This window comes from Vigna angularis, chromosome 10 (assembly GCF_016808095.1).
Source record: "Vigna angularis cultivar LongXiaoDou No.4 chromosome 10, ASM1680809v1, whole genome shotgun sequence".
Classification (NCBI taxonomy): Eukaryota; Viridiplantae; Streptophyta; class Magnoliopsida; order Fabales; family Fabaceae; genus Vigna; species Vigna angularis.
In genome coordinates, this window is record NC_068979.1 from 21,025,800 (window position 1) to 21,051,992 (window position 26,193).

Genomic DNA, 26,193 nt, shown 5'->3' on the forward strand with positions numbered 1-26,193 from the left:
TAATCGTGTTATAATTAATTTATCTTATCCTTCAAAATTATACCTTGCTTGAAATTTGTTTTGCTTTTATGTGAGATTATTGTCACTCAAATAATTATTTCAAAATTTAATTATAGTTTTACTTTTTTCTATTATCTTTATTTCTTGTAATTTAATTTGGACTTCATTTAAAAACTCATAATATATATATATATATTTAAAATATTCACAGGTATCCAATCGATATTCGCGATTTAAAAAACATGTGCAACTTTTTTTTATGCAAATATAGAAGGAATAGTGGGACAGATAACATGTACCATTTTTTAATGTAAGTTGGATAACGGATAGATATCATTCATGTTGGACACAATTCATTGTCATTACTAATTGACATGTTAAAGTTTTTGTAAATTAAATTAATTAATTTTTAATTTTTTATAAAGAAATTAATGTTAATAAATAATGAAACATTTGTGTTGATTTATCACTTTTTTCCATTTTTTAAAGAAAAAATAATTAAACACAAACTCAACTAGATGGTACAATAATTGAAGAGATGTAGACAGACTTGTGTTTCTCCTTTCTCGTGTCAAACTCATTCATTCCCTTATATAAGAATTGGAAAGTCATATGTTCAACATATCTCATACCTACGTATAGTTGTGACCTTTGTACTCTATTTTCAAAGCGAGGTCATTGGTTCTTCGCTCATAATGGCTGCAGTGTTATAACTAATTTATCTTCTCCTTTAAAATTCTACCTTTTGGTGCCTAAAACTTGTTTTACTTTTATGTGAGATTATTCTCACTTAAATAATTATTTAAAACTTAATTATAATTTTTCTCATTTTTATTATCTTCATTTCTTAAAATTTAATTTAGACCTCATTTAAAAGCTCATAAAATATTTTCTTTTTAAATAATTATAGGTATCTAATGAGCATCGCAGATTGAAAAAAAATCTAATTTTTTTTATGCAAATATCTTAACAAGTAGTAGAACGGGTAACATGTACAAATTTTTAATATGGGTGGTATGTACTATTCATATCGGACCAAATCTATTGTCATTCTTAATTAAGATGTTACTTAATGTAAAATAAAGTTTATATAAATAAGTTAATTAAATTTTTAACTTTTTATAAAGCATGATGTTAATAATAATGAAACATAAAATTAAACATAATAAAAAATAAAACTATTTATTAAGATTTTTTTTCTCTTTCTTTATCTTACGAGGTATTGTTTGTGTTGATTTATTACTTTTTTTCATTTTTTAAGAAAAAAAAAACTAAACACAAACTCAATCATTCTTTTTTTCTCATTTATTATGATAGCTTAATTAGTTTTATTTTTACTATTTCTACAACTTCAACAAAAAGATTATTGCTTTTAATTAAAATTATCAAATTAAAATTATCAAAATAAAATTATAAAATAAAATAGAAAATAATTTTATTGAAAATGATATGATTATTTAAATTGAAAAAAATAGTATTAACTCAATATTGCTGAGTTGAATAGTTTGAAACAATAACTTTATATGTTATTTGTAATTAATATGTTTTTATTTTTTCTATAAATTTTAAATATATTATTTTGATTCTCCAAATATCATTTAGTTAATTGTTGTGAGTAATAACAAAAACAACTTCATTTATTTCAAAATTACTATTGTTTCTGCCGTAGTCTTCTTATATTCTCACCTCTGAATCTAGTGCTCCAAGTTTTTTCTAGTCCGGGCAGTGGGGAAGGTACCTGCAAAAGTTACTCCGACGCTCAAGTCAGTGACTGACATGATAATATTGATAATGTTCAGTATAGAGTAAGTACCCATAATTAGTTCAACCTGCTTACCTTTGCAGTTTAACCTTCTATTTATAAGTTATTACATGGACCCTAAACTAGCATAGGTCCAATAAAACAAACTTACCTTTAGATTCAGTTTGTTACTCATAAACAATTTCCTTATCCTATATCTTTAATTAAGTTAACAGTTATTTATTTACCCAAACCATTGGCCCAATTATAATAACTTAAGTGCATGCCCAACATTAATAACTTAAGTGTCGGTCCAACATTTGATCTGTTTTGACTGTTGACAAAAGTAGCAGACCGAACGGTTGTGGATGTTGACCGTTCGGTCTATCCCATATACCATACATATGTCTCCCAAGTCCGAGTTAACCATAGTTAACTATAGGACTTATGATAAGCTATTTAGGGAGGTCGTGTTCAATGTGCCTTAAGCCTTCATTTCTCTCTGTGCCAAGAGGTAGACTCTAGGAGTTCGCTTAAAACATTCCCTAGGTCGAAGAAACTCGTGTGAGAGTTCACGAAGAACGTTCCTTACTGAGCGATTTGCTCAAAGTTGGCCGAATGGCTCGTATATATAAAATCATGTTATCTGCACCATTTTATAAGGTGAGGCGACCAAGCAAGCGAGACTGTTTGGTTGAAGATACTCGAATGAGAGTTCACAAAGAACGTTCCTTATCGCTCGGTTGATGCTAGGAGTTCTTGTAGAACGTTCCATGTGTTTCTTGGATGAGAGTGCAAGCTCCCTGAGAACATTCCTTACCGCTCGGTTTAGACCAGGAGTTCCTCGAGAACGTTCCTTGGGTTTTGTGGACGAGAGTGAAAGTTCATTGAGAACATTCATCACCGATTTTCGACCTAGGAGTTATTGGGAACTTCCTAGTGAACGAGAGTAATAGTCCATTGGGGACTTCCTTCACCGCTCGGTTTTCGACCTAGGAGTTATTGGGAACTTCCTAGTGAACGAGAGTGACAGTGCATTGGGGACTTCCTTCACCGCTCGGTTTTCGAGAGTGACTGCGGCTACGACTTCGCCTCTTTCTTCGTTCATCTTTTCAATACGACCGTTCGGGACTTCTATGTGAGGAGTTCTTCCTTAGTGAGCTTCTTATTTGTGCTCGTTCTTCCTTTACATACTTATGAATATAACTCGCCTGGATAAGTTTTTCGATCTCATCTTTTAATGTTGTGCATTCTTCCATAGTATGCCCCATGTTTTGATGATATCGACAGTGCTTCGTTTCATCTGCATTTTTAGGTGCATTATCTTTTCGGACTGAGAGAAGCGCAACATTAAAGGCTTCCTCGAGAATTCTTGCCTTGGGTGCATTGAGAGCTGTATAATGATTAAACGTGGGTGTTTGAGGAAAATCCCTCCAAGGAGGACCTCCATTTGTGTCATTATTGTCAAACAATTCTTTTCCTTCCTTCCTTTTCCCACCTATAGAATCTTCCTACTGTTGTTTTTTCCTTGAGTTTCTCATATCTTCAATACAAATAAACTCAACTACTCTTTTCTGGAGTTCGTCCATAGTTTTAGGCGGTCACACATATAAGTTTTCAGCAAATGATCATGTCCTTAGGCATGAAGGCAAATTGCTGATGATGAAAATGTGATTGATATCCTTAACTCGTCGTGTGGTCTCATTATACCTTTTCATAATGGCCTTCAAGGTTTCTTCCTTCTCCTGTTTAGTGTTCACCAATTCCGCTGACGTTAGCTACTATACCCGGCTGGACACATACTGTCTTTCAAAAAGAGCTTGCACAGTAGCGAAATAATCCACTGTATTTGGGGGAAAGGTGTTGTACCATGCTAATGCCTCTCCCTGAGTGATAATGAGAAAGCCCTGCACATGACCGAGTCGCTATTTTGTGTAGAACGTCATTGTGTTAACGAATGTCCTGAGGTGATCATCTGGATCAGTCGAGCCATCATATTTATCTAATGTAGGAGGAGTTTTTTTCGGCATTGGAGTTTATATGATGGTCACCGTGAAGGGAAGCAAACTGGTAGGCTGAACGATTTGTAGAGGCGTTGGGTTATGTGTTATCCCATTATTTGCTTCCCTTCTTTCTCGACCGTTCGGGTTGGTGTGGTGGGATGGTTGTTGATTACGACTTGCCTCCTGGCCGTTATCGCGGTTGCGATCCCGTTGGGTTGTAGACGTCGAACATTGAGCGGACTGTTCGGCATGAGCATGTTTCGTTCTCAGTGCCCCGATCTCCTCTTCGTGCTTCCGTTGCATCTCCAACAATTGTGCTTGCACTTGCGCCTGCATCTACGTCTACATATCTCTGATCAGCTCTCTGGTGATTTGTTGCTCCTCCATGTTTCCCGTGGTCATCATTGGGTTTCTTCTACTTCTCTCTCGATCCCACGGTGGACGCCAAAATGTTTCTGCATATGTTGGGCCTAGAAACACACATTTTCTGTCGTAGTCTTCTTATATTCTGACCTCTGAATCCCGTGCTCTAAGTTTCTTCTTATTCGGGCCGTGGGGAGGATACCTACAAAAGGGCACTCCGACGCTCAAGTCAATGACTGGTGTGATAATATTGATAATGTTCAGTATAGAGTAAGTACTCATAATTAGTTCAATCTGCTTACCTTTGCGGCTTAGCCTTCTATTTATAAGTTATTTCATGGATCCTAAACTGGCATAGGTCTAATAAAACAAGCTTAACTTTAGATTCGGTCTGTTACTCATAAACAACTTCCTTATCCTACAATCAATTATCAATATCTTTAATTAATTTATCAGTTGTTTATTTGTCCATAGGGTGTTGCTCCCTCCACCACCCCAAGTGCTTCTGCACTTCTCCACTATTTTCTTTTATTCCAAAAATACTCTACACCTCCCCATTATTTTCTTTTATTCCAAAAATACCCTACACCTCCCCACTATCCTCAACAATCTTTCTCTTTCTCTCTCTACATTAATGAAGCATTCATATGGCTTAGATTTAAACTTGTGATATATTGCAAAATATAAAATTCAGAGGAAACTCCAATATTAGTGCTTCTACCACTTCCATTTTATAAACTTAAAAGTTAGATGCAAATACAAAATAATAAACATAATAATATTAATAGTAAATAATATATTATTATTATTATTATATACTAACTTTATAATAACGAAAGAACTAAATAAATTCCAAATCTTTAACAAATAATTTTTCTTTTATATTTTAAGTATTTAATAATATTTTTATATTATTTATCTAATAAATTAAATACTTTATTCAAGTTATTTGAGTCAAACATGTCGGCAAGTTAAAACATAATATAATGTTAAAAATTATAGATATTAAATGTAAAAAAACACACATATATAAACATTTTTCTAGAAATTTAGAACAAAATTTTACCATTTATTAAGTAATTTGAAGAGAAAAAAATATATTGAATAGTGAAAATAAGATTGAATCAAACTTATCTAAGGGAAAGTGTAAATCTGAGCCATGTAATTGCTCCATTAATGTGGAGAGAGAAAGAGAAAGATTATTGAATATAGTGGGGATGTGTAAGGTAATTTTGAAATAAAAGAAAATAGTGAGGATGTGTAGAGTATTTTTGGAATAAAAGAAAATAATGGGGAGGTGCAGGACCACTTGGGGTGGTGGAGGGAGCAACACTCTTGTCCATATCATTGGCCCAATATAATAACTTAAGTGCAAGTCCAACATTAATAACTTAAGTGCCGATCTAACATTTGATCTGTTTTGATCGTTGACAAAAGTAGCAGACCAAACGGTTGTGAATGTTGACCGTTCGTTCTATCCCATATATCATACAACTATAATTTTAATATTTTTTATATTCTTAATTTTCAAGAAAATATTAATCTATTCTTGTCTAAACTTTTATTCTTAATATGGTAGAAAGTAAAAAAATATTTTTCGAACAAAGCTCCAATGTTTATAAACTTTCTTATCTCTTTTATCCATTTACATCATGCATGCTATAATATTAATGTTTTTTCGCTTAATTTCTCTCGTGTCATAATTTACGTGTTCAAAAAAGATTTTCGTGTGGAATGTTATCATGTTTTTTGTGTCTAAAAATGAGAAAAATATTTTCCTTCTGACAGTAAAACACCAATTTACATGGGATGAAACCCAGAGAATGAAGGAAGCAAACAACGAACTTTAAAGTGGAGATTCCAGATTCAGATTCGAATCAGTAAATGGAAGCACTTTTTCTTACCTCGAGAATTGGGTTGATTTCAGGGCGACTCCAACAGTTACAAGACACTATTTAGGGCATTAACATAAACTAAAGATGAATAAAAAATAGTAAAAAGAGGTCCACCATCTTTGAACCTCTTCCGCGATGCTTCCATTCCATAAAATCAGTGGCAAAACAATCGTTAACCTCTTGTACTACTCCTCACTCTCCTTGTCCCTTCCTTCCGATCCAAGTGACTCACTCTGCTCACGCATGCCAACTCATGAAAACAAGGTCCCACGCTGGAACCACTAAGCCACGCAATGCAAGACCCCACCACTTCCGACGCTGATCACCGCAACCACCACGAAACTACGCCGTCGTCTAAGCGCACGGTCGCCGCCAACCCCCACCGGTCCAAGCGTCCCGTCTTCAAGGTGCTCCCGGGGCAGATCGCGTTCCGCCTCGTGTGCCACGCCTCCATCGTGGGCGGTCTCATCGGGAGCTCCGGCTCTATCGTCTCCCAGCTCCGCCGCGAGACCGCCTGCAAAATCCACTGCGAGGACTCCACCGCCAGTGCCGAGGACCGCGTTATCCTCGTCATCGGCTCCCTCTCGCCCCGCAAGGGCCTCCAGCTCGGCGACGGCGAGGTCGACGTTTCCAACGCGCAGGAAGCCGTCGTTAGGGTTTTCGAGAGGGTTTGGGAGCTGGAGGCCGAGAAAGGCATTAATTCTAACAGAGCCGTTAACGGCGAGGTCTTTTCCAAGTTGCTTGCACACACTTCGCAGATTGGTGCTGTTGTTGGCAAAGGAGGGAAGACCATCACCGCCATTAGGAACAGTAGTGGTGCCAAAATTAGGGTTTGCCCGCCTCCGCATTGCGCCGCCAAAGACGAGGAGTTAGTTCAAGTGAGTTTTTTTTTTCTTGTAACAATTTGTGCTTTTTTTTGGTCAACGCGTTCGTTATTGTTCTTTTAGAATGAAAATCATGCTACAATGTGTGCTTGTGTGTGTGTGAGTGGATTGAGTTTTCTGTTTGAAATCATGGGGGAATTGACGCGCTTTATGCGAAAATAGAGTTCATGGAATCTGATCTGTGACTTTGCTTCTCTGCCAAATGTCAACACTGAATTTATTTTCCCAGTAAGTAAATTGTCATTCAAAATCTCTATCACGTTGGCGACCTTCTTTGTTCTGTTCCTACTTCCTGCACTTCGATTTCATCTGATACCATGAGAGAACACGTGTTTTGTTGCATAGACGAATGCGGTATGCCCGCAATTTCTGCATATGATTTGGGTCCTATATCAATGTTTTCAATTACTACATGTTTATATTCCTGATATAATAAATATACTTCTTTATCTTTCAGTAATACTTTCTACTTTTTGTTTCCTTATCCAGTGCTCAACGTTTGTCTGAATTTTAACTGGGGCACCAAATGTCAACAAAAAGATGTTATGTCATTGTAAAACCGATTTTGATGGTTAAACTTACTTTGAAGTTGATAGGATTTATGCGTAGATGTTGCTATTTTAAAATTAAGTTAGAATTGATTTTTAGTATAAGTTTTTTTCTTTCAAAAGCTGATTAGAATTATTTCAATTTAGAATTAACATTGGATCTAACATCGATTCTTGAATGTGAAATAAAAATACGAACTTTTATTTAAAATTAGATTAGCTTGTATTTCATCGTCTAGCACAAATCTAAACATGCGAATCATAGATCCTAGTTTAATGTTTGGGATTTCTTTTAATGAACTTCGGAATTTAGACTTTTCATTGAGCAATGACTATTTGGAAGTATTTTTCTTTATCTGGGAGCTTGTTTGATTGACAGATAACTGGTGGCCTTTTGTCTGTAAAGAAAGCGCTGATTGCTGTATCTCACTGTCTTCAAGATTGTCCCCCGTTATCAAAAGTTTCTGTTTCTTCTAGTACAGCCACTGTTAGCTCTTCTGATAGATCATCCTCTGATCCCAATGCTGAACTTTTTCCTCACCTTAATTCATTGTTAACCTCCATGGAAGGTTTATCTGTATATGAACGGACCACAAACTCTAATGAAACATCTGGCAGTGACTCAAAAGGAGCAGAGCACAAAGTTGTGTTCAGACTCCTTTGCTCTAATAATGTAGCTGGGAGCGTGATTGGCAAAAGAGGGGCTATAGTCAGAGCTCTGGAAAGCAAAACAGGTGCTTCTATTATCTTTACAGCTCCTTTAAGCGAGTCTGCCGAGCGCATTGTCACCATTTCTGCTGTAGAGGTCAGTCACATGAGAATGATGCACCATGCCACTACTGACTCATGTTTATATAGTGTTTTCAGTTTTGTATTCCCTCTTTCATGTGCATGTGTGTTCATGCAACGACATATACATTTGATAGATCTGTTTGAAAACACATTTTTGGATTTTCATAATTTGTATTGTTGATTTAGCAGAACCTTGAATCTTGTAATTCTCCTGCACAAGATGCCGTTATTCTTGTCTTTGCTAGAATTATTGAAGATCACATTGGAAAGGGTTTTCTCCCGGTATCTAGTATGGAATCACCTGTAACTGCAAGGCTGCTAGTTGCAGCAAGCACAGTAAACTGCTTCAGCAGCAATGAAGGTCAGGTGATTTCAGAATTGAGAGAACTAACTGGGGCTGATTTACAAATTTTGCACGGAGAGTCAATTCCTAGTGGCGCTTCAGATGGTGATGCGGTGGTACAGGTACACCTGTTAATTTTATACAATTCAAGTTGACTTTTCTTTAAAGTATCTCTTAAGGGTTTAAATTTATTTACCTGATGCCATTAGCTGCTGATAATTTTTAGATCCCGATTCTGTTTCCATACGCTGATGTCCTTTCATTTAAAAATAAACACTTTTTTTCTGATGCAAAGATTTCAATTTAAAATTCTCCAATATAGTACAAGACAGTTAACAAATGTATACTTGGCCAGAATCTGTGATCAGCTTATGTAAAGGCATTTCAGTATAAATATGTGGAAAATATCTATTACTTTCAACAAAAGCGCATTCCTTTGTATGATTGTATTTAGTTTATAGTTAATCTGCAATAACTTTCCAGTCCTTGTTCTATCTGCTTAGTATTTGGTGTTGTTTGATGCTTTCGTGTACCGACATAGGTTGAGAACTTGGGACTTAACTGATAACAAATATCTTATCTTGTTGTGCTGGGTTGAGGCATTTGAGCACTCAGAATAGACTGAGTTTCTTATTATGGCTCCATCAGTCTTTTGTTACTGTCTTCTAGTCAAGTTTACACTTAGAGAGATTTCATGCAGATCACTGGAGAGTACAGATGTGTACAAGATGCCTTGTACAAAATCACTTGTAGAATCAGAGATAATCTTTCGGCGAATGGGGTGGTTGCTGAAGCAAGACCGAAATCCAATTGGAAAGTGAACAAGGAACCTGTAAAGGGTAAACCTTTTTTTGCCCGAGGAAATTCTGCTTATCCTTCTGGGAGGTTTCCGCGACGGGTATTCTTCACCTCCTTTGTGTTTTATTGGTTTCCAATTTCTTTTATAGCTTTTCATTCTTCCAAACTCATAAGAGGAGATTGATTAGGAGTTCTAATATTTGCAGAATGCAGGGTTGCATGCTAAAACAGTATCACAAAATGGAGACATGCATACAGATTTAAGTGAGAATTTGGAACGTGGAAGGTTAGTATAATGCCGCATGGACTCCAAGTTTATTTGGCGTTATTTTTCACCTTTTTCTTCTTCTTCTTGCCAAAAGTTGGGGGGCATTTGATACATAGTAGAAGGTTGTTTCTTGCCCAATAAATTTTATTTAGAGAGAGCTGTTGTGTTATTTGTGAAAGTGATAGTATCATGGTAGTCTTTTAGAGATTAATCTTATGTTGGACTGGGCTTAGAAATGAAGCAGATAGGCATATTAATAGTATACATACACGTAGAATAAGGGGGTTTTCTTTTTCAATTTTCATTATCTAACTTAATTTGATCTTTCTATATTTAAAGCGTTCTATTTAAAAAAAATTATATTGTCCTTGTATTTGATTTTGTTAACATGTTAATATCAATTTAGATGGAAGGACAACATTGAGCATTTTTAGAAGAAGAAAGATTTAATTGAATAATAATAGTAAAAGAAGGATAAAAAGAGTTAATTTCTTGTTTCTTATCTTTTTATTTATTTAACTAATTTATTGTTTTTGCTAACTAGATAAATTTGATTTTATTTTTCTTACCTATTTCATACTTTCTTTTATAAGATATTTGTGATCATTTTATTTATTTTTATGTATTTTCTATTCCATGTACTTGATCTATTGTTTGTCAAGTTCCTATTTCAATAACTTTTTTAATCAATTCAACCCGTCTGACCAAGAATCAATCCATCCATCGATTATTATCTTTCAATGACTCATCTCAAAACTAGTAAGAATTAGTTAAATCAATCCAAACTGATTAAAACTAGGATATAAAACAATTTTTATTTTCTTATTACTGTTTTAATTTTTCTAACACAATTTTAAGATAAATAAAAACAACTGTTTAAATATTACATAAATATAACTTATTTTTTATTATTATTAATATTATAATTATTATTATTATTATTATTATTAATTTTGGTCCTTTAAATTTTTGAAAAATGTTTAAGGTAGTTCTTATATCTGAGCCCAAACTATTTTCAGTGTCGAGGCAAAAGATAAAAGAGTATTTCATAGATGTAAATTGATGAAATTATATAAATAGATCAAATTGAATGATATAATAAATAAAAGGAATGGAAAAAGGATAATTTAACGTAAAAATATAGTATTCACAATTATTTGACTTTGAACCCAATGCCATAATATATATTAACCACAAGTTAATAAAATAAGCAACAAAGTGCTTTGTTGGAAGTCCCACATCGACTAGAGATAAGGCCAAATTATAATATATAAATGAGGTGCAAACCTCACCTTACAAGCCGGTTTTGTGGGGATGAGTTAGGCATAAACTCACTTTCTAATATGGTATCAGAGCCATGGTTAGAGCCTATCCTAGCGAGTTCTGAGTGGGCATTCTATTCTTCTATTCCACTCGCTATCGGGCCGTTCCAAATTATAATATATAAATGAGGTGCAAACCTCACCTTACAAGCCGGTTTTAGAGCCTATCCTAGCGAGTTCTGAGTGGGCATTCTATTCTTCTATTCCACTCGCTATCGGGCCGTTCCAAATTATAATATATAAATGAGGTGCAAACCTCACCTTACAAGCCGGTTTTGTGGGGATGAGTTAGGCATAAACTCACTTTCTAATATGCTTGTTAGGCAAAATGTTTAAATTTGTTAAAACATTTTTTGTCATGTGATATTTCTCACATCCTGTGGTTGATAAAAACCTTTGGCAGAGGAAACATGTTTGCGACGGTGACAAATACTACTGTGGAGATAGTAGTTTCTGAACATGTCTTTGGTTCTGTTTATGGAGAAGATGGTGGCAATCTGGATCGAATAAGACAGGTGCTTAATTATTTCCTTAACAAAGATTATAATTTGAGGTGAATTCTGGTTGGATATTCACGTTTTCTTAATTAACAATGTGATTTTTAATAATTTGATGAAATGATGTCTCTGATCAATAACTTTCCTAGGAAATACATTTTATTGATAATATCTGGCCAGGGAACTTTGACTCCATGGTAAATATATTGGCCATTATCAAAGATTAACTTGGAAATCTCGTATATATTTATTAATTGACATGTTTTTCTGACCTAATGTACTTTAGTGCTCAGAAAACAATACAAGTCTTGTCTGTGGTTACAATGTTCCAAGTTTCAAGATTGCTGAAATGGTTTTACAATGATGTTGGCATTAATGTGTTGAGTGTTGTTCTGGGAGCAGATTTCAGGTGCAACTGTAACGGTTTATGATCCATCGGTTGGTACAAGTGGAGGGAAAGTTGTGATATCTGGGACACCTGATCAAACCTTTGCAGCACAGAGCTTGCTTCAAGCTTTTATTCAAACGGGACAAGTAAGCTGACCAAAAGCAGCATTTCATCATCAGTTGGTGCAATGAATGGTGTACATAGATGTTTCACACGACAGACAAACAAAACAACCTTCACCTTGTTAATATGGATTCACTGTTTTCCTTAAAGATCATGATGCTTAACTCCTTTGTATTCGCTCTATAAACACAGATTTTGTTCTCTTACGAACCCACTCTCCCTTTTAATTCAAGCTTCATCACAGTAAAATTTTTCTCCAACACCTCATTTATATTCTATTCATCCTCATCCCTTTTCCTCTCGACTCATTTTATATATTTTTATATTCCTAGTTTCTAATGGAGTTTGAATAAACAAGAAAAATTAGAATAAAAGGATGACTTTTAATTTTGTTTGACAAATAAATGAATAATGAATTGGTAAACTTATTCTAAAAGATAACCAGCATATGATATTCCAACCATTCTCCATTGTATTTCCTATGCTACAATGTACTCGGAGAGTCATAACTTGCTCTTGCTGTTCGTCACACATAATTAAGTTGTAAGTTTTTTTTGTAAATTTAGTTATTTTGAATTTAGTTTTTACTAAAAAAGTTTGGTCAATTAAGTATTTAATATTAATTTTTATTAAGTTTTTATCGGTTAATTTTATTTGTTATTTAAGTGACATAATTATTAATTTGTTTATCATGTTTAATTAAAAATGAGTTAAATAACGAGTTACTTACAACAATCAAGAAAATTTTATTTGTAAAGACGTAAACAAAATTGATATTTTAGGTGATTCAATTCAGAAAATGTTATTTGAAACACTTAACAAATATATTTTAGTAGTGATAGTGGTTTAAAAATAATGAGATTTCATTATTTTAATATTAAAAAGATTTTAATATAAGTAGTTTTATTAAAAATAGAATTTCAATGTTTTATAAATTACTCTTCTAAAATATTTTAATATTTTTAAGAGTTTTTTCTTTCTACTGGTCTGATTGAAGAATCGAAACTGTATGATTGATTTTTGCGGTGAGTTATTTAATTTGGACTAATCATTTTCTTTGTTTCGTATAAGTTGAGTTTCAACTAATTTTTCTTGGTTTTTTTCTGCTGTATGTGAGTTTTCTTCTATTTACATGCGTATTTTAGTGATGAGCATGTCCATATCATTCTTGTGATGTTTTTATGTGTATAGATAAAACATCTTGCAAGTTGTGAGGAGTTTCGTTGATTAAGGGTTTGTGAGTTGTTGGTATGATAAGGAAAGCTAATTACATTGCTTTTAAGTTATAAATATCTTGAAATTTGTAATTGCATGATTGAGTTGTATAATGAAATTTAATCTGCCGAATTTAGTTTGTTTTGAATATTTGTCATGTTGAATGTCTTAGTTACTTTTTGTGTTGATTAAGGAACTTAGAATCTGAACAATTGAGTTAATTAGTTTGTGCCTTAACATTAAAAATTGCTTTTTGACCAAAGTACTAAGAAGAGAATATCAATTTGACTGTTTGAACAAGTTTTATTTTCTTTGAATCACATAATTTCATTTGTTGATATCTCATATAGTGTTGAGCGATGGCAGGCTGGCACTAAGCGCCAATTTATTGTGAAGGTCTGGAAGCATTTTAGCTTGAGGTCATTGAGTGTCAGTTTTGTATTGCTAAGCGCCGAAATTTGAAAATGCTTTGACACGAAGCGATAATAGGACACTGCTAAACGCCATCTTGCACTGCAAGTCTTGAGCAATTTAGTTCCAAGACACTGAGCAGAAGAAAGATGTTGTTGAGCACAACTTTTTACAAGAGTAATGGCATTGAACGTCATCTTTTGCGAGAAGTCTAGCGAGGGCATCATCACCTTTGAGCACTAATGTGTATTTTTGGATTTGTTTTTCTTCTTTCACTATTTAAGATAGACTTAAATAGACTTTATGTATGTTCATGAGTATTATGATGATTTATTGAGATAGTGATATTTTGTGGATATGTGTGGTAATGATGTTGAAAAAATTTCAAGGAGAAATTCTTTGTGGTGATGACTTTAGTGTATGCATTGACATGTGAGATTCCATAAGAAGGTATTCAGAAGCTCTAATAACCATTAACTCAAATAGAATAAAATGGGTTATGTTGTGAAAAGTATCATGAGGTTTTAGTCTACGCGGACTAGAGTTTGATCTTAGGCACAAAGGAAATTAATCTTGTGAATAATTGGGTGATAACCTCTTGATATTAGGTTCTATAGAGACTAGAAACCATCGCAGGTGCTTACCTCTGATGAGTTCCAATATCAATGACATGTATCCATATAATTGATTCTAATGAGTTTTTATATGTGATATGGTTGTTTTTATGTATAAGTGATGGGTGATAATATATTTATGTTTGTTTCATGAAAACTCGTTTTGGCACATTAGTTTATCCTATTATTTTTCTTGGTGTTTTTGTTTCTTTTACAATGATCACTTTATTGTGTAAGCAGATGAGGACTAGGTGTTGAAACATCTCTGACAAAAATATTACTTAAAAATCTTCTTTGACGTCTAATAATTAATCGATATAAGGATTTTTCAAAAAAAACCCTAAATTATTCTTTATTATATATATATATATATATATATATATATATATATATTTTATTGAGGTAATATGTTTTGTTTATCATATCTTATTTTATTAGTTATAAACTATTAAGAATTAGATTTTATTAGGAATAATTAAAATTAAAATACACAGTTTTGTACTTTTTTAGATTTTTTTTTACTTTTTTAGATTTTTTTTTCATCAAAATAACACTGTTTTTTAAAACAGCGTACTGTTCCCTTTATTTACATAAATAGAATTGTTCACTATTTATGTTTAAAATTCATCTTTCATGGAGTCTAATTCTGAATTGTATTGTTGTTTACAAATAATTTTTCCCCCAAAAAATTTCTCCTTCCTGTTTTTTAAATGAAAGAAAAAAATTCTGACTGGATTTTCTAGTTAATCTCTTCTTAATGACATTTTAGAATTGACTCCTCAAAGTACGAATTCTGAATTTACACATTAAAATGAACTATTTTTTGTAATTAAAAGACATACTCTTTGGAAGAAACTAATTTAGAAAGGTAGGACGTTAAAAAATCACTTTTTATAGTAATGTAATCCAAGTTTAGTAATCTTGTATTTTTTACAAATTTTCTTGCTTATTAAATGAGAAAATAATTAAATACATTTTAGGTTTTAAAGATATAGAAGTAAGATCATATTTTTTTAAGAATTTCTTTTCTTTGATTGCCATTTTCAAATTTTAAAAGAACATTATTCTTTTGGTCACTTATATTTTAGATTTTTATTCAATTTATATATATATATATATATATATATATATATATATATATATATATATATATATATATATATGTGTGTGTGTGTGTGTGTATTTACTATGATGTAGAAATGAAATAGAAAATCGTATAAATATCTTATTTTGTTTTTTGCATTTTTTATTTTCTATAAAATAATCTTAAACCAACACTAACAAATAAAGGGAGGAAGTTTACGTTTTTTAGTTTGATTACACTGAGAAATGCCAAAGACATAGGAATAGTGTTGTGGAGGATAAGCCTGAATTTAAGTTGTTTCTTTTTTCTTCATTACATCTTTGAAAAATACATTGAAGAAGATAATAAAAATGTCCAGCATGAAAATATGAATTTATACTCTTCTCTTATTGCCCAATGCGCGCACACAAAATCGTTAACTACCCTCAGAGCAGTTCACAACAAAGTCATCAAATCCGGTTTCTCTTACTCATTCTTGGGCCACAAGCTCATTGATGGCTACATCAAATGCGGCAGCCTTGCTGAGGCACGCAAGTTGTTCGATGAATTGACCAACAGACACATAGTTACTTGGAATTCCATGATTTCTTCTCATATCAATCATGGGAAGTGCAAAGAAGCCGTTGAGTTCTATGGCAACATGCTTGTGGAGGGTGTTTTACCCGATGCCTACACCTTCTCTGCCATCTATAAGGCGTTTTCACAGTTGGGTCTCCTACGCCATGGCCAGAGGGCTCATGGGTTGGCTGTGGTTTTGGGTTTGGAGGTCCAGGATGGGTTTGTTGCTAGTGCCCTTGTTGATATGTATGCTAAGTTTGATAAAATGAGGGATGCCCATTCGGTTTTTCTCCGTGTTTTAGAGAAAGATGTTGTGTTGTTCACAGCATTGATTGTGGGTTATGCTCAACATGGTCTTGATGGGGAAGCTTTAGAGGTTTATGAGGACATGGTCTATAGAGGTGTTAAGCCTAATGAGTATACACTTGCTTGCATCTTGATAAGTTGTGGTAATCTAGGGGATTTAGTTAATGGTCAGTTGATCCATGGTCTTGTAATTAAATCTGGCCTGGAATCTGTGGCTTCACAGACTTCTCTCCTTACCATGTATTCAAGGTGCAACATAGTTGAGGATTCTATAAAGGTGTTTAATCTGCTTGATTATGCAAATCAGGTGACATGGACATCTTTTGTGGTGGGGCTTGTGCAAAATGGGAGAGAGGAGACTGCTGTGTCAATATTCAGGGAAATGATTCGTTGTTTGATAAGACCAAATCCTTTCACATTGTCGAGTATTCTTCAAGCATGTTCGAGCCTTGCAATGCTTGAAGTAGGGGAACAGATGCATGCCATTACCATGAAACTAGGATTAGATGGAAATAAGTATACAGGTGCAGCGCTGATTAATTTATACGGAAAATGTGGAAATGTAGAGAACGCAAGGTATGTTTTTGACGTTTTAACTGAGTTAGATGTAGTTGCTATCAATTCAATGATCTATGCTTATGCTCAAAATGGTTTCGGGCACGAAGCACTTGAGCTATTTGAAAGAATGGAAAAATTGGGACTTGTGCCAAATGGTGTGACATTTATTAGTATTCTGGTGGCATGCAACAATGCAGGTTTAGTTGAAGAAGGATGCCGAATATTTTCCTCCATTAGGAATAATCACAAAATTGAATTGACAAGAGACCATTTTACTTGTATGATTGATTTGCTAGGGCGATCAAGGAGACTTGAGGAGGCTGCAATGTTGATAGAGGAAGTGAGAAATCCAGATGTAGTACTATGGAGGACACTGCTAAACACATGTAAGATTCACGGAGAGGTAGAAATGGCAGAGAAAGTTATGAGAAAAATCCTTGAGCTTGCTCCTGAGGATGGGGGAACACATATCCTTTTGTCAAATCTTTATGCTTCTGCTGGGAAATGGAACCAGGTGATTGAGACGAAAAGCACAATAAGAGATATGAAATTGAAGAAAAGTCCTGCAATGAGTTGGCTTGATATTGATAGAGAGGTGCATACTTTTATGGCTGGAGATTTGTCTCACCCAAGAGCTCATGAGATTTTTGAAATGTTGCATGGATTAATAGAGAAGGTCAAAATTCTGGGTTATAATCCTGATACCAGATTTGTGTTGCAGGATTTGGATGAAGAGAAGAAAATGAGTTCTTTATATTATCATAGTGAAAAACTGGCAATAGCTTTTGCTTTATGGAAGACTATTGGTAGGACTACTACTATCAGGATTTTTAAGAATCTTAGAGTTTGTGGGGATTGCCACAGTTGGATAAAATTTGTTTCTTTACTTACTGGGAGATATATTATTGCTAGAGATGCAAAGAGATTCCATCATTTTAAAGGAGGTTTATGTTCCTGTAAAGATTACTGGTGAAACACATTTGTTATATCCTTTCCGTAGCTTCTCTATAAAATAATTTTCTTAGCAGGTCATACAGAACGTGGGAAGGTATAACCATGTATGATTATTTCATCTGGTCCATTTTCTCATCATAACTTTTAATACTAGTTATTCATACAGATCTGTGCTCAATACTTCCATACATCCATGAAGATGTAAATATCAAAATTTTACATCAAGGAAGTTCTGGGTTTAATATTCCTAATTCAGTTATAGATGAATGCTCAAATGTGGTATATAAATTAATTTTGCTCTTGTTCCTTCATCTATTTTTCAAGTAGAAACAAATGGGATGCTTATGATCAATATCTGTTTTTCATTCCTCTTATTTATTTTTCTTAATAATATTATTATTTTATGTCTATAAATGTTCCGTGTAAAAAAGAGTACTGTATGATATAATCTTCCAGACACGCATGTTTTCTGTACTAAAGTAAAAAATAGTGAATCAGTGAATGATCTCTACTTGATGTAGATTAGCTGATATTTGTCATTAACAGCATGCAATAGAGCCAGTTCTAAAAGTTTGAGATTATGTGAGTAAGTAGCCGTTAGAACCTCGTAGTTAAGATGATATTGTATGAATATTAAAAAATAGACTTTAAACCTAATTTAACAATATAAAACCGACTTTATTTATAAAGTGAGTGAAAAAATGAAAATGATACAAATTAGGAAAGTGACCTAGGGTAGGTTAGGGTTGTTGCTTTTAATCTATGAATAGGATAATGATTGCCATTTAATAATGATATTTTTCTTACTTTTAGAGACTTTACTTTTTATAAGATACAAAGTTTAAGGAAATTACTTATATTTCATTAACAATAAGTATCTATTAGAATTTAAGCTTTTTCATTATCTCTGAGTCCTTAATTCTTATTCGATATCTATGCTAGTTAAGACTCTTGAATAATTAATATTTCCTTTATTTATAAAACAAACAAAATAAGAGTATAAGATGCCTTCAAAGCTTATCGAAAGAGCATACTTGTAAGGAACGTACTCTTATTCTGTTAACCAAGAAACTTTAAATCACTGCGATGCTCACAAACTATCGTATAAGTTTAGACAGTAATGAAACTGTAGTTAGATGACCAAAATGATAGTGCATGACTACTAATACCTGATGGCCTTTATTCCAGGGTAATATTATCCAAACATATGTAAGCATACAGTTAAATAACTACCACGAGTCAGTCAGGTGTTACAATTGAAAGCCAAGCCGACCCATGTTCTAGTTAGGATTTTGAACAACTTGAACAATTGCACCAGCCTTAGTGGCTTGGCTATGTATTAGTTTCAACCCAACAAAGCCTTACCGCAAACAAATAACAAATTAACCGAAATGTTGTGGGTGCAAGAATATAGAATAAGCCAGCTGCTGTATACAAAACTGTAATTGGCTATTTACAGTGCTCTCTCGGTTGCTAAAACTGTAAGTTGTATACAAAACAAGAGTGTTTTAGAGTGAGTCTAAATATCAGTATTTGATCGTGTGATGGCGTAACCAGAGGTCATACATAACCATATGGAAAGCATCAAATGTGATTGGGGGTGAATTCCATTGGAAATGTTTCTGAACCTGAGAGCATGAAGCAACTTTATGTGAGCTCCAATATAAAAACAATAATTCAATTGACAATGAAAAATTTTACCGACCAAACGAAGGTTTTTCTGAATTATAAGCAAAGGTTCACAAAACTAAAATCTTTTACTAATATATATATTTTATATAAAGTAATGAGAGGATTTATACCTTTACCAAATTATAATGAAGTGTAACAAACTCGGCATCTGATATATTTTTGAGGATTTGTTTAAGCTGGTATACATCTTTCTCTTTGAGTACCACAGCAAATTTATTCCAGTCAAGAATATCATTAAAAGGAAGGTCATAGTAATTTGACAATATCACTGCAAAACAACATAAGCAGCTATAGGTCAGTACAGTAGTCTAAATAATCCTGTCCCAAATGCAAGAATATCAAAGCAGAACACAAATTTATTCAAAACCAAGTTACAGCTCAAATGTCATTTACAATATCCTTATTTAATTCTTTTTAACAAGCTAAGGTGAAGTGTATGTGTAATCTGTTTACACATGGCTTCTACTGAATTTGACCTTAACAAGAAGATTAGACAGGTGGAGCAAGAGAGCATATCCTAAAATTGGTCCCTGGGCCCCAATTCCACAATTCAATGGTTGTATTACAACCTCCACTACCTCCAACAGTCCACAACAATAAAAGGGTTCAGCTATTATTCCACGTATTAAATATCCTTTCCAAATTAAACTATTTTTGTATATAGTTAAAGACAGTTAATTGATTATCGAACCCCCATAAATCGGACACTCAATTATCATCCCACAATAAAGTTTCAATTCTACTATCCAATCTTAGGTGTGATAGAAGCAACCAAAGATTGAATAATCAGTATAGACAAGGATAGGGTTTGCAAATGTTTCTCAATAGACACAAGAAATATGCAACCACTCTCACCATCCATGAAAAATGATAAAAACCACTAGACAATAGGTATTTGGTTATTATATACTTGTACCTTCAGTCCTACAGGTATGCAATTCTAAGAAGCTGAATACACAACTATAAAATCAAAAGGGAAAAAATCAACAGAAGGGATTATCTTACCAGGGATGCACCCATAATGGATAGAGTCTGCTATTCGAGCACTATTGACCTGGGATCCACCAGGACATATACAAAATTTACTCCTGTAAAATCTCTTCTGGTACACTAGATGCCCAGTAGCCCTACTAATTCTGTTGTTTGAAATATCAAGTTCTGTGTCATTTTCCCACACACGTGCAAGAATAACTCTAATTTTAGAGTTACGATGACCAGCCCAAAATCCAAGTTGAGTCCTGCAAACCACAGATTTATTAATTAAGCTTATGAAAGAAATTAGCTAAGCATCCTTACTAATTCTGTGGCTGGAAATGTAGACTCGATATTCATTTTTTGTACTATTTACATTAAACAAATAAAAACCGGTCTCTTGAACAGGATAAAAAATATTGAAACTCAGAATAGCATTTTGTTGCAACATGGAGGTTACTGGCATTTTTCTTGTCTTAAGCTCTTGCCAAGCAGTGTGTACTCCACGGAAGGTTTTTAAGATCCACAGCATAAATAGTGTTTACCCAGGATACCAGAAACTAAAGAGCAATTGCAGCATATTATAAATAAAGACTTGAGGTTCATGAGCCAGAGTCTGATAAAGGTCTTTGAACATTATGAGAAATATCAAGTAACTTCCATCACTCTGACCATAAAAGATTAACAAACCCTCCAAAAGCTGGACGATAATTCATTCAAACCGAAAATCCAATCCCCAAAACCTAATATTCCCCAATTCCCCAGCAAGCAATGAAACTAAATTGGAGCCACACATGACTTGAAAAACGTCACCTGTTTTCTACATCATTCCCCCCAGAAGGAAGAGCAAAAGGCTGTAGCACTTGAGGCAGAGCAACATCTTTGTGAGGAATAAATCCAACATCATAGCTGGGGGAACAGACTGCTCGAATGGAATTTTTCACAAGCAACTCAAGACCTTCCGTTGCCCTCACACCAACATCATGACAAGTGACAAAGAAGTGATCAGCACCCAAGGTTCTGTTCCAATAAGGATATTTGGATATCAAGCCCTCCACATAATTTTGTACTATGATCGTCATGTTCTCATAAGACGTGCCCTGCATAACACAAACATGAGACCAAATTCCCCCTAGAAGCAGTCACTTAACCATCCAATATGGGATGATATTTATAATTTTATCTATCTTTCATCTGCATTCATAACTTTCTTTATAATTTTTAGTTTGAACCTACATGCGAGATCTTTATCACATCTCCCCCATGACTAGATATCTCGAGTCTAGACTTTGTAAAACTAGACATCTATAGATGGTCTAAAAACAAGTCATTTGAGAGGTCAAACACCAACCATTGTATAGACTTTAATAACAGGTGGCCAAACAAACAACTATAAGATAGGTTAGATACCATATTTGAATTTTGATTTTGGACTTAACCCCAAGCCAGCTCGTGAAGTAAGAAGTCCCCCCACTTATATTCACCATTTTGACCATATCACTAACCAATACAAGATCTCCAACAATTTCCCTTTTAACTATCAATCCACATTTACTACACCCCGGCAATGCATGGAAGTATCTAACATTCTCCTACCATTCTACCCAGATCTCAACAAAAGAGAATGCAGAAAGAGAAAGAAAATACCTTGCCGCGCATCTTGTGACACGAGATGGGGATGAAGAAGAGGTGCGCCTCATCGGGGTTTTCGGTGCGGAAGTGACTCTCTCTGATGTTCTGGAAGAAATAGCCCTCGCTGGCGTACTTCCCAGTGAGCTTCCTCGGCGTCTGGTAGAACGTGTTGGGATCCCCATCAGGGTATATATACACCTTGAACTTCTTCTCCATCTCCTCGTAGTTCAGCTTGAACACACGCGGAGAGTGAAACGTGTCCGAATACAGTTCTTCTTCTTCTTCTCCTCCTCCTCCTCCTCCTCCACACTCCTCTTCTTTCCCGGTTCCCCGCGCGTCGTTGAGCTTCGTGACGGAGAACTTGGAAACCTAGAGCAAAAGGGTAATCAAGAAAGCGGTGAAAAATGTGAAATTGGAAAATGGGGTGGGAGAAACAGGAGAAATGGGTACCTGGGGTGGCGGGGTGGAGTATCTGAGAGCGAGGTAGGTGAAGGAGAGAAGGGTGAGGATTGCGAGGAACAGGAGAGAACCTCGCAGAGAGAAGAACGAGGATTGTTGCTTCCCCGTCATAATCAGTATTGGATTCAACCCTGCTGCGAAGTTTTCTTACCTTTGATTTTGATCTATGAATGTATCAGTCTGTGCGGTTAGATTCGAGTGATGTGATGAGAGTAAGAGATGAAGCAGAAGGAGATGAAATCTGCGATTTGAGGCTTGGAACCTTCCTTTCTCACTCCTACCATTTTCCTATGCAAATGCTTCGCTGGCTCTCGCTAATCTAATTTTCTCTTTTTAGAACTTACATTACTGTTTAATTCACTAACTCCACTTTATTATTCTTTTTAAGTTAGTAATATGATTTATATTTGAGTAATACTAAAAACAAATTGTTTAAACAAAATTTAACTTTTAATAGAATTAATATTTGAGATGCATTTTAAATTCATTTATATTCGGTCGTATTTGATTTTAGAAGTTATTCTTACTTTGCTTCCTGTAATTTTGTGTTCGTTCTTTCTTAATCTTACAGTCTGATAATGCATATTTTCTTCTTTCATATTTGTTTCTTACTTATGGAGGAAAAAAAAAGAATATATATATATATATATATATATATATATATATATATATATATATATATATATATAATGAGTATCCTTAATTTTAGTTCTGCATTTGTTGAGACCATAATTATTTAGATTATTTATATCTTAATTTTCAATTAACATGTATCTCATACTCGTTGATGGTTTCTATTTAAATAGTTATTTTAAAATCAAGTGATAAAAGTAAAATTATTATTAACAGAAACATTAATAAAGAAAAAATTGCTTAGAATCTCATTGCGGAGACTTATTTTTATTTAAACTCATTAAAATAAATAGAAATTACTTTTTTAAAAAAAAAACTTATATTATATCAATTTCTTTGAAAAAAAATATCTGTAGTGATATTTTATTAAGTAATTTTAGTTAAATTATATTCAAACTATTTTTTCTTTGAATTTATGTTTTAAAGAATTATTTTTAAATAATTTAGTTTAAATTGAAAAAAAAATCTTTAATAATTTTTGTGAAGACCTAGAAAATCGTATTTTAGAAGTGGTAGTGAGTTAAAAATAATGAGACTCAATTATTTTAATATTAAAATGTTTTAATATAAAAAGAATTGTTATAAACGAGTTTCATTCTTTTAAAACACACAATCTCTCTTGAAACTATTTTTCTATAGTTATTTGTCTTCTCTCTAAGGGTTCTTACACTCTATTTATCTGTTTGCAGATCGAAAACCGCCTGTGTGATCCTCACGGTGAGATCTTCAAATCTACTCAGTCAGTTTCTCAAATAGAGTAAGTCAATTTTCTATCATTTTCTCTAGTTTCATGTTCTTCAATGAATGTGAAGTTTCTTCTTGACGCATGTAAGGTTTGAGTTTTTCCTTAGGTACTCTATTGATCAAAGGTTCTAATGGTATACCCAATCATATTTTTGCAGTCTGTAGGTGCTGTTTGGTCTCTTTGACCTGAGGGAGCAGAGTCAGGTTCTCTAAAGCTAGTTAGTTCTAAAGAGATAAGAGAAACTAAATACCTTGTTTTTAAGTTTTAAGTATATTGATAATATGAGTTAGTATGATTAATTGAATTGATGGATTGAGCTTGTTGAAATTATGTTGTATTATGGCATGATTGTGTGAATTTGATTAGAAAATTATTTATATGATATTAAAAGAGCTTTACTGAAGTTGTTTGTTGATTGTGCCTATTGTGATTGCTTGAAATGGTGAAGTTGATGTTATAATTGGCTTGAGAATTTTCGTTGAACCTTGAGGTAGTAAAATATGAGAGTCTTTGCATGTTTTTGGTCAAATAGGGGGGGGAGGGGTTGAGTAGTGAATTTCGAAATGAATGGTTTTGGAGAGAAGCCTGATGTTTGGGGTTGATGTTTTGATCAATTAATACTTGTTGGAGTGTTAAAACCAGTAAAATGTGGTGCATTATGCAACATAGTAGTTGTGAGGGTGTGGTTGCATGGTTTTATGTGTAATTTAGGGGTTTGAACTAGTGAGAATGCAAATTAGAAGGTATGGGCTAAAGGTGAGGGAAGGTTTGTAATATGTTTGTGAGTCTATTAGGACTTGTTCCAGCTGTTAGTTGTAGAAATTGGGTGTTGGAAGGTATAAAATTGAGTTTGGTATGGTTTAAGGTGTTAAGTTGGGTTTGATTAGTCTTTTGAGTTAGGGAACAATTATCATATGTTTTAGGGTGTTTAGAAGGTCCTAGGAACCTTTCAAAGTTGTGGGAGAAGTGTACAAGTGGTCTAAAAAGCGTATGTTTTTGCTGACAGCGCCGGAGCGCCCAAACAGGGCGCTGAGCATCTTTTTCCAATGGCTAGGGCACTAAGCGCCAGCCTTGGGCGCCCAAGTGCCACTGGGCGCCCCTGAACGCCACTACACCAGTTTTAAGGAGGTTTTCAGAGTTTGATATATCAGTTTTGGACGTTCTTTAGGTCATTTTAGGAGGTTTTGGACCCTTCCAAAGCTGTTGGTGAGAGTTTACAAGCTGTTTTTCTTACCTAATGTGGGTATCAAGATGATATAAAGAAAATTTGTGCTATTATGTGACTTCTGATGACTTATAATGATGTTTCTGGTTGTTTAATGTATAATTGGATGTTTCAAGTGATAATATGCAATGTTTGTGTAAAGTATATGTATATGAATATGATTATGTATGAGATGTGATGATGATGTTCAAGTAATATGTGAGGTATGGATTTTATGTATCATGTGAGAAAGGAATTCAAAGGAGGAATATCCTAAGTTGGTTATGTTGTGTTATGTATTGAAGTACGAACTTCTGGATTGAGGAATGATCATGACACTCTCAATAAGCCCATCTCCTATAGAGATGAGTGATTATATCGTGGAGAGTAGCAAGAGGTCCTAGTCTATGGTCACTAGTTTTGACCATAGATGTTTGACGGATTATCCTCGGTGTATGACATTATTGGTGATGGTTGAGGATGTGGTTATTATTATTTATGAGCAGGTTGCTCCACCATACACGGGTGCAGGTTCCCCATGAGTCTGACATCAATACATCTATCCAAATAGTTTGGGATTTTTCAAGGTTGATGGGAATTATGTTATGTGTTGTTTGAGTTATAATATGGATGTGTATTACTATTGTTTTAAAAATGTATGTATGATCGTTTAGTACTTTAGCTTACTCTTGCTTTTGTGTTGTCTGTTTTTTTTGTATATGTTTCTCTTTTGCGATGATCACCTTAATGATGTGAATTAAGGGAGATATTCTTTGTAGTTGCTTCAGCGAGAGGTGAGAGTGATAAGTTAAGAAGTTAGATGATTCTACAGGTTATGATTCTATAGGTGTAGATCTTGTCATTCATAAGTTTATTTTTCTTATAATAGTTCTATTATCATATATGTAATATTTCATTTTAATAGTATTTTACTATTAAAAAAAATGAGATGTTGCAATTTTAAACATATATAAAAATAAAAAACTCACATATTAGGCAAAAGATAAAATAAAAAGGGTAATAAAAAGGGATTTTGTTTATATAAAATAATGACATTCTCGCTTTAAACTATTTTAGAAAATATAGAGGTTTTTTTAGTTGATTTATAAAATAATTTATTCTGTAAGAGAGTATTTATTCTTTATGATGAATTTATTTAAGTGATGATGATCTACATACATTTTAAATTTT

The 26,193-nt window shown here is 33.7% G+C and overlaps 3 protein-coding genes across 4 annotated transcripts; 2 read left to right on the forward strand and 1 right to left on the reverse strand.

The window, feature by feature from the left end:
- The first annotated feature begins 6,016 nt into the window (after window positions 1-6,016).
- On the forward strand, window positions 6,017-12,232 carry LOC108320080 (KH domain-containing protein HEN4). 2 transcript variants are annotated; one of them, XM_017551420.2, is made up of 7 exons: window positions 6,029-6,880; window positions 7,814-8,239; window positions 8,416-8,691; window positions 9,270-9,467; window positions 9,574-9,653; window positions 11,361-11,472; window positions 11,857-12,232. In XM_017551420.2, the coding sequence occupies exons 1-7, from the start codon at window positions 6,296-6,298 to the stop codon at window positions 11,995-11,997; spliced, it is 1,818 nt and encodes a 605-aa protein (XP_017406909.1). In that variant the 5' UTR covers window positions 6,029-6,295; the 3' UTR covers window positions 11,998-12,232. The 2 variants fall into 2 exon arrangements, with proteins under 2 accessions (XP_017406910.1, XP_017406909.1); XM_017551421.2 differs by lacking the exon at window positions 11,361-11,472 and having other exon boundaries at window positions 6,017-6,880; window positions 11,857-12,076.
- A 3,303-nt stretch (window positions 12,233-15,535) lies between these two features.
- Window positions 15,536-17,935, forward strand: LOC108320069 (pentatricopeptide repeat-containing protein At5g65570). Its single transcript, XM_017551409.2, has one exon. The coding sequence runs from the start codon at window positions 15,657-15,659 to the stop codon at window positions 17,682-17,684; it is 2,028 nt and encodes a 675-aa protein (XP_017406898.1). The 5' UTR covers window positions 15,536-15,656; the 3' UTR covers window positions 17,685-17,935.
- Window positions 17,936-18,949: 1,014 nt separating this feature from the next.
- On the reverse strand, window positions 18,950-22,736 carry LOC108320061 (probable glycosyltransferase At5g03795). The gene is made up of 6 exons (XM_017551399.2): window positions 22,412-22,736; window positions 21,977-22,330; window positions 21,143-21,429; window positions 20,363-20,595; window positions 19,468-19,625; window positions 18,950-19,293 (listed from the first exon to the last, which is right to left on the reverse strand). Exons 1-6 carry the CDS (start codon window positions 22,529-22,531, stop codon window positions 19,192-19,194), a joined length of 1,254 nt encoding a protein of 417 aa, XP_017406888.1. The 5' UTR covers window positions 22,532-22,736; the 3' UTR covers window positions 18,950-19,191.
- Between the last annotated feature and the right edge of the window lie 3,457 nt (window positions 22,737-26,193).

Bases quoted from the DNA above. Each gene is read 5' to 3' on its own strand.
- LOC108320069 (XM_017551409.2), top strand. From the start codon at position 15,657: ATGAATTTATACTCTTCTCTTATTGCCCAATGCGCGCACACAAAATCG.
- LOC108320080 (XM_017551420.2), top strand. From the start codon at position 6,296: ATGCAAGACCCCACCACTTCCGACGCTGATCACCGCAACCACCACGAA. The intron at 6,881-7,813 runs GTGAGTTTTTTT...TTTGATTGACAG, and splicing joins AAGACGAGGAGTTAGTTCAA to ATAACTGGTGGCCTTTTGTC. The intron at 11,473-11,856 runs GTGCTTAATTAT...TTCTGGGAGCAG, and splicing joins ATCTGGATCGAATAAGACAG to ATTTCAGGTGCAACTGTAAC.
- LOC108320061 (XM_017551399.2), bottom strand. From the start codon at position 22,531: ATGACGGGGAAGCAACAATCCTCGTTCTTCTCTCTGCGAGGTTCTCTC. The intron at 21,430-21,976 runs GTATTTTCTTTC...TGTGTTATGCAG, and splicing joins GTCACAAGATGCGCGGCAAG to GGCACGTCTTATGAGAACAT. The intron at 20,596-21,142 runs GTGACGTTTTTC...TGTGGTTTGCAG, and splicing joins GGGAATGATGTAGAAAACAG to GACTCAACTTGGATTTTGGG.